General features: G+C 52.8%; 1 protein-coding gene across 2 annotated transcripts; it reads left to right on the plus strand.

The window, feature by feature from the left end:
* Positions 1–903: 903 nt before the first annotated feature.
* Positions 904–12,463, plus strand: LOC123820480 (CKLF-like MARVEL transmembrane domain-containing protein 5). Of its 2 annotated transcripts, XM_045841227.1 has the most exons (8): positions 904–938; positions 6,247–6,313; positions 6,491–6,735; positions 9,935–10,130; positions 11,089–11,241; positions 11,802–11,894; positions 12,036–12,120; positions 12,219–12,463. In XM_045841227.1, exons 2-8 carry the CDS (start codon positions 6,305–6,307, stop codon positions 12,230–12,232), a joined length of 795 nt encoding a protein of 264 aa, XP_045697183.1. In that variant the 5' UTR covers positions 904–938; positions 6,247–6,304; the 3' UTR covers positions 12,233–12,463. The 2 variants fall into 2 exon arrangements, with proteins under 2 accessions (XP_045697183.1, XP_045697184.1); XM_045841228.1 differs by lacking the exons at positions 9,935–10,130; positions 11,089–11,241; positions 11,802–11,894; positions 12,036–12,120; positions 12,219–12,463 and adding an exon at positions 8,393–8,648.
* The last annotated feature ends 954 nt before the right edge of the window (positions 12,464–13,417 follow it).

A 13,417-nucleotide genomic window follows, 5' to 3' on the forward strand; every position in this document is an offset into this window, starting at 1 on the left:
AGTTAGGAATTTATGATCAGATCTCCCTACAGAGGTTATTTTCAGTCACTGCATTTGTTGGTATCCCCTTGTACATCCACAAAACACAAAAAATAGACTACGTACAACCTCATTTGGCATCACATATCTAATTAACATTGCAAATCTAATTTAAGGTCCTTTGTGAACCTTAGGCTTTGGGTAGATGGATAAGCCCCTCTCCACATTCCATAGGCCCACAGACATTTCCCCGTGTGGGAAGGAGGTGAGAATACCTGCTTTGACTGGTATTCTGAGAATACCACCCCTTCTTCCTTCCCTATTGCCTGGGCACATACGCACATACACCCTGGCTGGTATGGCTCGGTGGATGGAGAGTTAGCCGGTCCGATTCCCAGTCAGGGCACATGCCTGGGATATGGGCTAGGTCCCCAGTAGGGAGTGCGTGAGAGGCAACCACACACTGATGTTTCTTTCCCTCTCTCCCTTCCCCTCTGTCTAAAAATAAGTAAATAAATAAAATATTTTTAAAAATAATAAAAATAAATAAAATATTTTAAAAAGCCAGAAATCTCTAAAGAAATTAAAAAAGAAAGAAAGAAAGAACCCTTTGCAGAGGGAGGGGTAATACCTATGGGATGAACATGAGGATGGACAATATTGGTTCTGGGCTTGGCTCAGATATGGGAGTACAGACCTGGGCATGGGGCTGGGAATCCTGAACAAACTCACACTCTGTCAGGATGGCAGAGGAACTTTTACATTTCCAGGTACATCTACAGGGAGAGTTCCCCCATCCCAGCTCCAGCCTGGTCCAACTTTCTGCAGACCCTAGCCCTAGGAAGCCTGGCTGGGTGGAGCACACACTGGAAAGGCGGTGGCTCTGTGATCTCTGCCCAGGGGACAGTGAAGGGGAATGCTCTGACTGGCACACTGGAAATAGATGGAGGCCAAAAAAGGTAAGCAGTAAGGAAGCTCCAGGACCAGGTAAAGTTGTTGTTTGGGAGGTGGACAATGGGGTCCAGTACTTGGGGAAACGTAGGTGTGGGCAGCAGAGTGCAAATCTGCAGGAAAAGAAGACTGCCCCCGAGCAGAGACCGTCAGACTTGGAGGTGAATCCTGGTTTATAAGCTGTGTGATCTTGGTCAAGTTATACAACATATCTGAGTCTCAGCTCCTCATCTGTAACAGGGACTTCGGGGAAGAGTGAGTATGTGTAAAGTGCCCTGCACCGTGCTGACTTCCCTCCATGGCTTTTCCTCTTCACCATGGCTCTCCCCGCAACTTGTGCTTTCGTGAAAGGTGAAAGGGTTTTTTGCTGAGGGCAGGAAGAACCTTTCCCTCCTCTTGTACCTCGTCCTTGCCCTCTCTTTCACAGAGGTTTAAGATGATTCTAACTTGTTCAGGGAGAGCTATGGGGTCCAGGTTAAGTTAGAGAAAGCTCAGGCTGGATGGACGGCTAAGACCTGGGAGGCAGCCTCAGGCAGCCAGGCCCTCAGCTTTGAGACCTGCCTTTGCTATCTTTGTTCAGAGGAAGAAAGGAAGGAACCCCTCATCTGGCTTTCTGGGTCTCAGTCTTCTTTCCCCTTGCCAGCAGGGCCAACCTGCTGGTCTCTCCCTCACCCCTCCCTGACTTCCTTGAACTATTCGTGTTCTTCCTGCCACTCAAAACTTCTCAGGTGCTCATGAATTCTAGTTCTTCTTCCTTTGGGCCCCCCGAGCAATCCAGATTACCTGGGTTCTCATCCTGCTTCCAACACTAGCTAGTTTCTTCAGCAAGCTACACAACCTCTTGGAGCCTCCAGTTTCCTGTCTATAAAGTGGGATAATAACGGAACTCATGATGTATAAATGTTGGGTAAGAGCAACTACTATTTTTATTTGATGTCAGCTCCTAGTCAAGGGAGCAGAATATCAAGGACACGATGCCTGCTTTTGGGAAACTCACGTTGCCAAGATCGTGCTTGAATCCAGCCAATACTTCCCGCTGACCCTGGAATAAAACCCAAATGCCGTGCCCCACCATAGCACCCTATGTGATCTGGTCCTGCCCACCTCTTCCACTTCATCTCATCCCACTCTCCCCCCATCCTTTGTTCTCTATCCACATTGTCTTTTCTGTTTCTCAGATATACTCATCTGCTTCCTGCATCCAGGACTCTGCATGTCCCACTACCTCTGCCTGGACCACTCATCCTCAGAGAGGCCTTCCTTGGCTTTCTAAATTAAAGTCACCCCCTGTCCCCATAACTTGTTACCTCATAACTCTGTTTCATTGTCTTCATAGCACTTACTATTATCAGAAATGATCTGTTTCCTTATTTATCGTCTGTGTCCTCCTGAGATGGAAGTTTCCTGAGGCAGGAACCTTATCTGGCTTGTCCTCCTCTGCATTCCTGCTACTTAAAATAGTGTCTTGTACTCTGGTTTCTCTTCAGATCTTATAAATCTTTCACCCTTTAAAATAGTGTCTGGTGTGAAGTACAACAGATGCTCAATGCACATTTGGTGAATGGATAAACGAACAGGGGCAGCCCTGACTGCAGGACAGAGCTGAGTAAGCCATGGGCCCCGCCCTCTGGGGAGATACAGGCACCCAGCTGGAGAGGGAGTTGTGGGGCTTCTTGTTCTGTGCAATCCGATTCTCAGTGTGTCTCCCAGACCAGACAGGATTCTCTTTGAAGGCAGGCTCCCAAGCCTAAGTGTCTTTGCAACTAAAGGTGATGCTACAGACCATGAGCAACCAATGCCATTACCACGTATCACTCGGTGCGTGAAGCAGTGCTCTGGAGGACCTATCCCAGCCAGGCCTTTAGTTGCAGGACCATGAGGAGGCTGTGATAGGTAGGGGTGGCCCTGGGCTGAGGATATCATCAGTTTACCAGCAGGGGCAGAGGTATTTCAGCATTTTACCCAACAGTGTCCCTGCCTCACGGCAGGTGAGCGGAGATGAACTTCAGTAAACTTTGCTGAGTCCTGTGGCTTCAGCACTATTTCAGGAGCTGAGGTCCAGGGCAGCTAAGCTGGTTGGCACTTTTGTGGCTGTCCAGGTTAAACCCCTGCCACCCCCAACACACACAAACTTGTACAAATAAGGAGGAAGGAGCAGAGAGGGCCCAAGCTCAAGAGCAGATCAGAGGGAGAGTCAGGACTACAAGGGAGCAGGTGAAGATGTGAGTGACTTTCTGAGAAAGGGCAGGACAGTGGTGCTCTAGCTTTCTGCACACCCCAGGTGCTTTTCCTGACCAAGGACCTCGTCTTCTCTGCCCTTTCCTGCTGGGCGCTTATCTCTCTTCCCAGGGGCAAAAGGGTGGGTCTCCCACCAGGTCAGGCTTAGGCAGGTGAGAACACCCTGGGAGGCATCCTTGATAGGTTCTGAGTGAACTTTTCTTTGCTCCCACCTCTGGTATTCTCCCCATTGCTACACCCATCTCCCACACCCCCAAGGATTCCCTGGAAGCTGAAGTGACTCAGGGATTCCAAAACTAGTCATCCCGGGAGGAAAATCTTCTGGAAAATGTTTCTCACTGCAGGGAGTTACCCTAAAGAATCCTACAGAGACACTACTGAGATAAGAGCAGAGGCTGAGCAGGTGGGTGGGACAGGGGTGCGTGGCTCAGAGCGTGCTTCTCTGTCAGGCCTGACCATCCCTGGGGGAGACTGTGTGTGTGTAGGAGCCCTGCCTCTGCCTTTCAGGGGTTTCCTCAGAGAAGGTCCTGCTACAGAGGCAGGGGGACATCCCAATGGCCTCTCCCGAAGGTCAATGTCATCGGCAAACATGTGAGGCTTTTGCAACACCAGCAAGTAATAAGTATCTAGGATCACTTCCAGCTCTTTTGAGCACCCCTCCCTGGACTGGGGCAATGGGTTGGGGTGTGGGTTTGGTCTGATGTCAGGTTCTGGGGGTCTGATTGGTTTGGGGGAGACCCACAGGGATTCAGGTCTTCTGGAAGAGCACTGCTCTTGCAGAGCCTTTTCTGGTGTCAGCAGTTGCTCGTGCCAGACCCAAGGCTGGGAATGGCAGTGAGGAGCAGCGGACCCCAGCCAGCAGGGTTGAATACCTGAGTGGCAAGAATGGTCTGTGGCCTCAGACAGGTTTAGGTGAGACCTGTCCCAGCCAAAGTCCAGGTAAATAGAAGAGCATTTATGTGGGGACTTCCCTTCCCTTTGCAGCCAACCAGGGCTGCACAGTGTGGCACCTCCACGCCAGGAGCTTGGGTTTGGAGTGGGTCAGGGCTAGAGTGGAAAACCAGCTCCACCCCTTCCTGAGTGACCTTGAGGAGGCTACTAAATTTCTGTGGGTCTCAGTTTCCTCATCTTAACATGAGATAATAGGAATAAGAGTTTCCACCTCGTGGTGTTACTGGAAAGTAAAATGAGCTGATGCACGTACAGGCCTTGACACCATCCTGGCACATGACACCCAGACCTGAGGGACCAACAGAGTGTGGGAGTGAGCGTGTCTGGGAGCTCACGGGTGAAGAGGCAGGCAGTGGGGCAGGGTGACGGACTCCTGACTCAGTGCTCTCCTAAGTGCCCCTGCCTTCCCAGCAGCCACTTGTTTGCCCAGAGCCCTGCCCCACTCCCAGCCAGGTCCAGGGCCCTCCCTCACCAGACAGCTTCTCCCAGTCCTCCAGCATGCCCCTTGACCTCATCACTACTATACTTTGGCCCTGTTTTGCCTTAAAGCAGCAATTTTCAATGGGTGCACGGAGATACACTGGTGCCCCACAAGAATTTTTGAAACATGCAGTGCCTGACTATTTAGTCAGGGGCACTGACCTCTCTTTACTTAGACTGTCAAATTCAAAATGACAACAGCCAACACAAAAATAGCCGTCCAGTGTGAATAAATCAAAATTATACCTATTTTTTTGTCAGAGTGGCAAAAAATATAATAGTTTTTGGTGTGCTGCAGAATTTTAGTAATTAGTTTATGTGTGCCACAAGAAGAAGAAGGTTGAAAATCGTTGCCCTAAAGCATTTGAAGGATTCCCCTTCACTCTACAGTTAGTTATTCCTGGTTCTCTTTATTATGTCCTGTGTCCTTGGTTACAAGAGGAGTATTTTCTAAGGGAAAGCACATGCAAATCAGGAAACATCATTCCAGAGGCAATGTCAATATACAGAGTGTGTACGAGTGGGGGCGGGTAGCGGGTGTGGGGTTTGGGGGGTCAGTGGCGGGCATGAGGGAAAAGGCGCGGAGGGAAGAAGGCTCTGGCTGGCCTGCCCTCAGCACCGAACCTCTCTGGCTGGGTGGTCCCTGGGGTCAGGCCCAGCTTGAGCCATTGTGAACACAACTGTGCTCCCTCAGCCCATGGCCCCAAACCCCAGCCAGGTGGGCTTATCTCATGGCCTGAGAGCAGCAGCCACCCCCACCAAGACCTTGTCCCCAGGTCCCCGTGAGTGGGGGTGAGGACAGGCTGGTCCCTGGAATGGGGACCTCCTGTGGGGTGTTAGACGAGTCAGTTACCAGGCCCCTCCTCTTCTTGGCTCTACCTTCTCACTTGCACAACGGGACAGTCACCCACAGCTTCTGCCGTCAGATCTTGCACATCCAGCCACCAAGCTGATGGGGTGGGGTCTTTCTGGCAGTCCTGTGGGGTCATGGAAAGGGCAGGGATGGGGATTTGGGTGGCCACCGGAGAGGGTGAGGGTGGGTTAGGGAGCAGGTGACAGACAGTGGGGAGAGTCATAGATGATGGGGGTCATAGAAGTTGGGGTCATTGAAGATGAGGAAGGGGTCAGAGAACAGAAGGGTTGATGGTTCACAAGGGGTAGAGTGGAAATGCTCATTAAGGTGGCTGATCAGGAGGACTTCTGGGAAGAAAGGGAATGGTGCAGACAAGAGGCTAAGTGGGAGCAGCAGAGACCATGAAAATGAGGCCCCTTGAAGAGAGGCCAGGTAATGTTCCCTAATTTTGGCTACCAAGCTAATCAGAGAAATTCCCATAATGCCAGTTTTCAAAGTCTCAGAAGAGCAGAATACTATTGCTTTGAGTCCACGCAAACAACCAAATTTACCCGATTCGTTTCCAGGCTTACGATGATGTTCATCACAACTTCCATGAGTACAGCATTTTAAACAGCTTTGGAAAAACCTGTCAGGTTTTCTTTGGTTTTGTTTTGTTTTGTTTTGTTTTGTTTTGTTTTAATCTCAGGTTACTCCCTCCAAAAGGTAGTGGAAATAAATTTGAATAAACAAAACAGGTTTGCTGAAAATAAAACCAGGACTCCTCAACTGCTCTAACCAGCCTGCTTCCACAGGGCCCTGCCTGTCAGCCTGCACAGCACTGAGCTGGGAGAGCAGTATCGGGCATTCGGCATGTACCAGGTGGGTGTGCAGAGGCCGGGTGGGGACGGTGCCAAGTGGGAAAGCTGCAGGGAGGTTGGGCTCTGAGGTTTGGGGCTGGAGGTCAGGTGGAGCTAGAAACCAGGATCTCAGGGAACAGCTGGGAGAGGGGCACCCAGACTAGATGGGAGCAGTTGTCTCACTGGCCTTTCCCTACAGGTGGTTGCCTTCTTAGCAGTAGTCATGGGAGCCCACACTCTCAATCTGCGGCTTCAGAAAGACTGCATCCTCTGGCCCAACTGCTTCCCCAGCCAAGGACAGGACCCCACTGAAGAGCTGCTGAAGTTGGACTCAGTGCTCATGCCTCCCCCAGGGGCTGACAGCCTTGCCCACCACCCAGTATCCTGCAGGGCCAGCGAAGATGGACCCCTCAACAGCAGGTCCATCTCCCCCTGGAGATATGAGTGAGTCTGCTGTCCCCTTCTGAGTTCTTGCATATGTGCCGGGCAGGGTATATGTGAGGCGCCAAGGGAGATCTACCCAGTTCCAGCCTATCGGCTCCTTTTTATCTCAGAGAGTCCATAAAGGTTTGGGTGTTAGTCTGGGTCCTAGCTCTGACTCTTATTGGGCAACCCTGTGCCCATTACTCAAGGTTTCAAAGCTCGGGTTATTTTTCATCTGTAAAGTGAGATAATACCACACAGGCTCATGTGAAGATCATATGAAATAATATATGTAAAATCTATATATAGTACATAGAATGTCGTTTCTCTCCTTTTCTCCTCCTTCATCCCTACAGTGGCCATGCTTTTATAACTAGAATATCAGGGAATCATGGTATGATACAGGCAAGAAGCATCCCAATGCCAAATGCTTTGTTTGCCTTGGGATGTGAGTGGGTTATAAATATACCAAGATAAGGAATACCAGCTGCTTGGGGGCAGCTGGGTGGCTGGAGCACCAGGTTGCTTACCTCAGAACGTGGGCAGTCTTAGTCTTTCACTCAGTGCGCCACACAAATGTTAGCATTCTCTATTCATGCCATGATGTGAAAAATATCAGGAAGCACTGAAATAGAGACAATGAAGCAAACTACTAGAAATTAGGCCTTAGGGATCCTAAACACATTTCTCCTTCTGTCTTGTCCTCACAGGGTGTCTGTGTTTTCACTCCTCACAAGTCTAGTCTGGCTTACCCTTGGCTTTGGGGATGAAGGGAGAGTTCAGTGGGTAGGGAGGGGGTCAGCTCTGATTGAGACTAGATCCAGGGTGGAGACTGCTAATCACCACCCTTTGAAGTGGTTTCAGAAGGCTGGTGGGGTCCTGGGCTAAATGTGAAGGGTGGAAGCCCCTTTGGGAAGGTTGGGGGGCAGATGGCTAACTGAGCTGGGGTCCAGATCCCTTATTGGGAGGCTGAGAGCCCCTGATAACCACTCAGGCGGTCTTCCCCAAAGGTTCTTTGTAACACTCATCCCCCAAGCTGCTCCTCAGAGAGAAATCGATGATGTCCAGGTATGGGTAAAGCGGCTCCAGCCCCGACCCCTCATAGACTCACAATGTGCTCAGCACGTTAAAGCCTGCCAGAAGTCAGCAGGAAAGAAACCATTAAACTCATTCAATCACAGAACCCTTTTCTGGCAAGGTACTTATAAGGGAACCCACTTTGGAAAATTCTGTGCTAGCTGAGCCCTAGCTTCTGAGCGCTTGTCTTCATGGACAGTGGTCTTACAACCTAGTAGCTATTTCTTGCTAGGCTTCTGGAGTCCCCTCACGCCAGGGCCCAGTGTGCGTATCGGACAGCGGAGCTGGTCTGTGGAGGCTCGGGCAGGAGCCTGCTGGCTTTGCTCTGCCTCCCTTAGGGTTCCGGGGCCAGCTGGACAGCGATGCTCCCCTGCTGACCCTCACAGTGGGGGAAGATAAACCCCAGAGAGAAGGGGGTGATTTGTCCAAAGTCATGCAGCAAGTGGGTGCCAGAGCTAGGGCAAGAAGCCAGGCCTCCAGACCACACCATTTCCTTCCTCTGGCATTTCCACCCTCGCTGGGCGCTCCCTGTTTCTGGCCTAGGCCCTCCCGCCCAGCCAGCTTCCCTCCAGGGCCTGACCGACTGGTGCCATCCCCACAGGTTGGACAGGGACTTGAACCGGCTCCCCCAGGACCTGTACCACGCTCGTTGCCTGTGTCCGCACTGCGTCAGCCTACAGACAGGCTCCCACATGGACCCCCTGGGCAACTCGGTGCTGCTCTACCACAACCAGACCGTCTTCTATCGCCGGCCATGCCCCGGAGAGCGGGGCACAAGTGATGGCTACTGCCTGGAACGCAGGCTCTACCGTGTCTCCTTGGCTTGTGTGTGCGTGCGGCCTCGTGTGATGGCTTAGTCATGCTGCCTATGGCTGGTCCCCGGTGGAACGCTGGAGTTGGGTGTGCAACTGTCTACTACGGTGAGCCCGGACGCCGAAGTGCTCACCCTTCCGAAGTATCACCTGGAGCAGCAGGATCATAGGGCAGAATGGGGACTTTAGAAGAGAACACACTTTGCACTTTTTGGAGTGGATGGGAAATGCAGGGGAAGCGAAGGGAGCCACAGCTGCGGTGGCCTCTGGAAGCTGGTGTCCGGTATCCTGGCATTTCCTCTCAAAAAGGCTTTCAAAGCTCTGCCCATTCCTGGAGGCCACCACCTCGTCTCTTCCTTTCCCTCCACCCCAGCTGTCATCATGAGCACAGGCACTTTCTTGATATTTCCCCTCTTGCCAACAGAGAACCCCTCATTTCATTTATTTGTTCATTTGTTCATTCATTCACTCATTCATTCATTCACTCATCAAACACTCAATGAGCACATTACTGGTCTTCTAACACAGGTGACTCTGAGGAAGAGGCTGTTATTGATAATGGAGAGACTTACCCAAATAAATAATCTATATTTAAAAGTGGCTTAATTTGTCTTTAGCATTCTGGTGCCTGAACATCTTGTGGTCCCCAGCCTAGTCCCTGTTCTGCCCCACGGTCAGCCCTCACCTATCACTGTCTCCAGAGTTTCCTCTGTGGCCTCCCATCCTTCTCCTTCTCTGGCTCCTCGGTCCATCCCTGAACACCAGGGTGGGGGTCAGGCCACCCTCCTGGTATACTGGAGAGACAGAGGCCCATTGAGGCACTGCAAAAGGAACAGAGCACCCCCTTGTCCCCCCAACAATCTGCCTTTGTCCTCCGTCTTGGCTGCTACAGCTGGGCCCTGGGGGTGCTGCTGGGCGTGCTCCAGCTCCCACCCTCCCTAAAAGGAAAAGGGAGAAAAGATGGGCCAAGGAAGAGGGTTAAGGTTAGGGGAGGGGATGTAAACTTCTTCAGGCTTAGGTCCTTCGGGTTCCTAGACCAGCCCCGTTTCTTGGCTCCAGTCCCAATTCCTCCGGGTCTCTACAGACCTCCTCCCCGTCCTCCCTTGTCCAAGTAAGGGAAGGTTTGGCCACTCCTCCCCAGTCCCTGCCCTCCCCATGTGCCTCCTGGGGGTTGGTGCAGACACCAGCGGGGCAGCTGAGTGGAAGGCCCATCTGGGCAGGACTCCCCCAGCGGCTGCCTTCTCCTAGGACCCCCACAGCAGGGCTGCACGCTTCACTTTCAGGTTTCTCAAAGTGCTTTCCTTCTTCTGTCTGCTTCCCTGTCCTGCCAGGTTTCTGTCTTCCTGTTTCCCTTCCTGGGCTGCTGGCAGTGAGGGGCTGTGCCCGGTGGGCCTTGTGGAGATGCTCAGTGCTCTGGATCGCCGGGACCGGCCTCCTGAAGAGGGGTCAGCTGCAGGGCTCCAGGGCTTTGCTGTGGACAAGACCTTCCTCTCTTCCCTGAAAGGCATCCTGCTGGAAACTGAGCTGGTAACAACAGCCACCCCAACCTGGCGCCTCCACATCTCCTAGCCCTGGCCCCCCTGCCCTGCCCCCTCCCTTCCCAGGCTTTCTGGGCACCACTCCTATCCCCAGCTGCCCCTCCTTCATCACCTCCCTGCATTTCTGTTGCCTCTGCATCTGGAGGTAGTTACAGTAGGTCTCTCCGTTGGGGCAGCTAGGATTAAAGTTAGACAGGACAGCTTTGTGGGACATTGAGGGGGTGCAAGACACAGGGACGGGATGAGGGTACCAGCAGCCTCTTTCCCGGGCTCTAAGATGGCCTCTTCTTGGCATGTCCAAGAAGTCCAGCTATCTAAAACGGCAGAATTCCTGCAGCCCTGTTGTTTCTGTTTCTGCTCCCTGTGAACATCTGCTCCCAGGAAAGGATCTTCCCCTAGTCACTTAGCAAGGCCTTGGTGTAAAGGCAATTCTTCTGCACATGTGCCATCCTGCAGGGCCAGAGCTGAAGGGACCCCCAGAATCTACCATGGAGCATTTGTCTTCTAAACCTCGTCCCTTGCCATGGAGCCACAGGCTTCAGGCCTCATTAGAGAAGTTTGAGGCATCCGAGAGAAAGGATCATGGGGCGCAGGCTGATGCCTGGGGCACAGGGCTGGTGCAGGCATGACTCCGGGGGGTGGCATTCACACTGTGTTCTGTGCCCCAGGAGGACACCACATGGCCAGGCCTGCTGGGATGCTGGGGCAGGAGGCAGCTGGCTATCCCTGAACTAAAAGATTTGAATCCTCCTGGGCTGGCAGAGGTGGGAGGCAGGAGCCTGTCCCTGGACGAAAGCCATGGAATATGGTTCCTGCCACGAGGGATGGAGAGACCTCCAAGGACAGGTGGTGGGGGCCAGCCTGGGGGGGCTCCTGAGGAGAGGAAGGCCAAGGCCAGGCTGTGCCTGTGTCTCCTTCCTGGCAAGTCCACACACTTGGTCCCGCAGGCCCTGACCTTCATCATCTTCATCTGTTTCACCGCCTCCATCTCCGCCTACATGGCTGCGGCGCTGCTCGAGTTCTTTATCACCCTAGCCTTCCTCTTCCTCTATGCCACGCAGTACTACCAGCGTTTTGATCGGCTGAACTGGCCCTGCCTGGTGAGGGACCCCACCTACCCCACCCCATTATGCTCTCTTTCTTCTCCTCTGAACTGGGGAGTTTCCCTTTCCTCTCCCAGCCTCTCTCCTTTACTTGGGCCCCTCAACCCCAGCTGGGCTTTGCCCCAAGCTGTGCCCTGTACTCAAAAACTGCTTTGACCTACACAGATTCACAGCTGCTGGGTCACTGACAGTGAGGACACACATCCTTTAGATATGCTCTCCCACCTGTTAAAGGCCCAGCCCCAGCCCTGGTCTCCCGAGCCTCCTGGCTGGCATCCCCCAGATGTGCCCCTTGGCTCCAGCTGCTGAGCTTGGGTCAGCCATACCCGGACCTCTGGCTTTCTGTCTTGGTCACTCTGCATTCACTTGCATCCCTTCCCTGGATAATATGTGAACTCCCTCCCTCTTTTTCTCTGTTTAGTGCTTTATGTAGAGTCCAGGGATATCTTTATGCAGGAATTCAGTGCCTGAGGGCCAAGTGCTGACTAGCCTGGAAAGTTCAGGGGGATAACCCTGTACTCTGACTTCCCTTTGACCTGGAATCTTGGCCCCTCCAGGACTTCCTCCGCTGTGTCAGCGCCATCATCATCTTCCTAGTAGTCTCCTTTGCAGCGGTGACCTCCCGAGATGGAGCTGCCATTGCTGCTTTTGTGAGTCCAGCGGCCCCAAATCTCTTCAGTTCCCTAAGGACCTCTAACTGGTGCTACCCACTTCCTGTGCCTCCCCCACCCAGGCCCCTCTCCCTAATACCAGACGGCCTTTGTGATGCCATCCCCACTCCTGCTCCGCAGGTTTTTGGCATCATCCTGGTTTCCGTCTTTGCCTATGATGCCTTCAAGGTTTACCGAACTGACATTGTGCCCAGGGCCAACCAGGGTGAGTGCCTGTGCTCTGGAAGAGGAGGTGCCCCTCTACCCCCTGCCCCAGCTGTCCCAGCCTGATGTGCCCTTCCCTCCCTGGCTCCATTTTCACAGGGGACCAGCAGTGACCCCAAGGCTACAGCCAGACCAAGGGTACAGTGGAGCCCAGGCACATCTCTCTTGGATTCACCAACCCTCTAGCCTGCTGTCCCCCACCCCAGATCTACAGAGATGAAGACTGGCCTGAGAAGCCACAGGGACTTGTTTGTGGGCCTGATGCTCTCAGATATGGCTCCTGATGAAGCTGGACTGAAGAGGGGTATTATGGAGGGAGGAGTGGGCAGGAGAAAGCCGGTCATTCCCAAATTAAAAGATTCGAATCCTACTGGTCAGTCTTTTCCTTCCCTAGGAATTAAGCATATCAGGAATCCAAGGAGTGTTCATGAAAATGTTACCTGGAGCAGGTCATAGTCCTTCTCTGGGACCAGGTCTCAGTCATGAGGAAGTGGGGGGCTAGAATGAAGAGGCTGAAGACAATCTCAACACAAAACTTTCATGCCTCAGCCCTTTGTGTGCAAAGCTACTTTGTGGTGTGCCTGGTGTCTGGGCACCTGGAGTTCTGTGTCTGAGAGGAATGGCTTTCCCAGTGTGAGTGCCCACCTGCCATTTCTGTACACACAGATTTGTTTTAGTGGGTTTGAGGCTCTGTGCTAGCCTGGGCTGTGTGTAGAGCTCCCTCTTGTGGTGTGGGGAAGACTTGGCCTGCAGGCCACAGGAAAGAAGTCAGTCTGTGGCGTCAGAAGAGGGCAGAGGTTCCCACAAAGCAGGCACTAGAAGAGCCCTTAAATATCAGCCCTCATTCCACGTAAGAGAAAACAGGCCCATTAAGGAGCGTGACATTTGTGACGGGGCTGGAACTAGAACCCAGTGCTCCTAACACTCAACTGGTATTCTGGATACTGTACAGAACCCACTTGCATTGGCTCAGAAAACATGACCCAATCTCGTCTCCAGTTCCCTCCACCAGCATGTCCATCTTCCCAGCTTGCCAGCACCCAGCAAACATTTCCTGAGCATCTCCTGTGTGCAGACCCTGTGCTGGGCCCCAGGGACTCAGCGGTGACAGGCTGGGAAGAGGCAGGCTAGTGAAAGATGATTATGATCCTCCGTGATGAATGCCCTGGCGGAGATCTGCTCAGGGGCAGTCTGGAGCAGGCACTGCCACAGCCCGGAATCAGCCCTGTGGGGCCCATGACAGTTCAGTGCAGCCAGGCTGTCCCTGCCCAGCCCAGCCCCACAGAACCCAGTGTGAC

The sequence above is a fragment of the Phyllostomus hastatus genome, unplaced genomic scaffold, assembly GCF_019186645.2.
Source record: "Phyllostomus hastatus isolate PE091 unplaced genomic scaffold, TTU_PhHast_1.1 phas_contig_348, whole genome shotgun sequence".
Classification (NCBI taxonomy): Eukaryota; Metazoa; Chordata; class Mammalia; order Chiroptera; family Phyllostomidae; genus Phyllostomus; species Phyllostomus hastatus.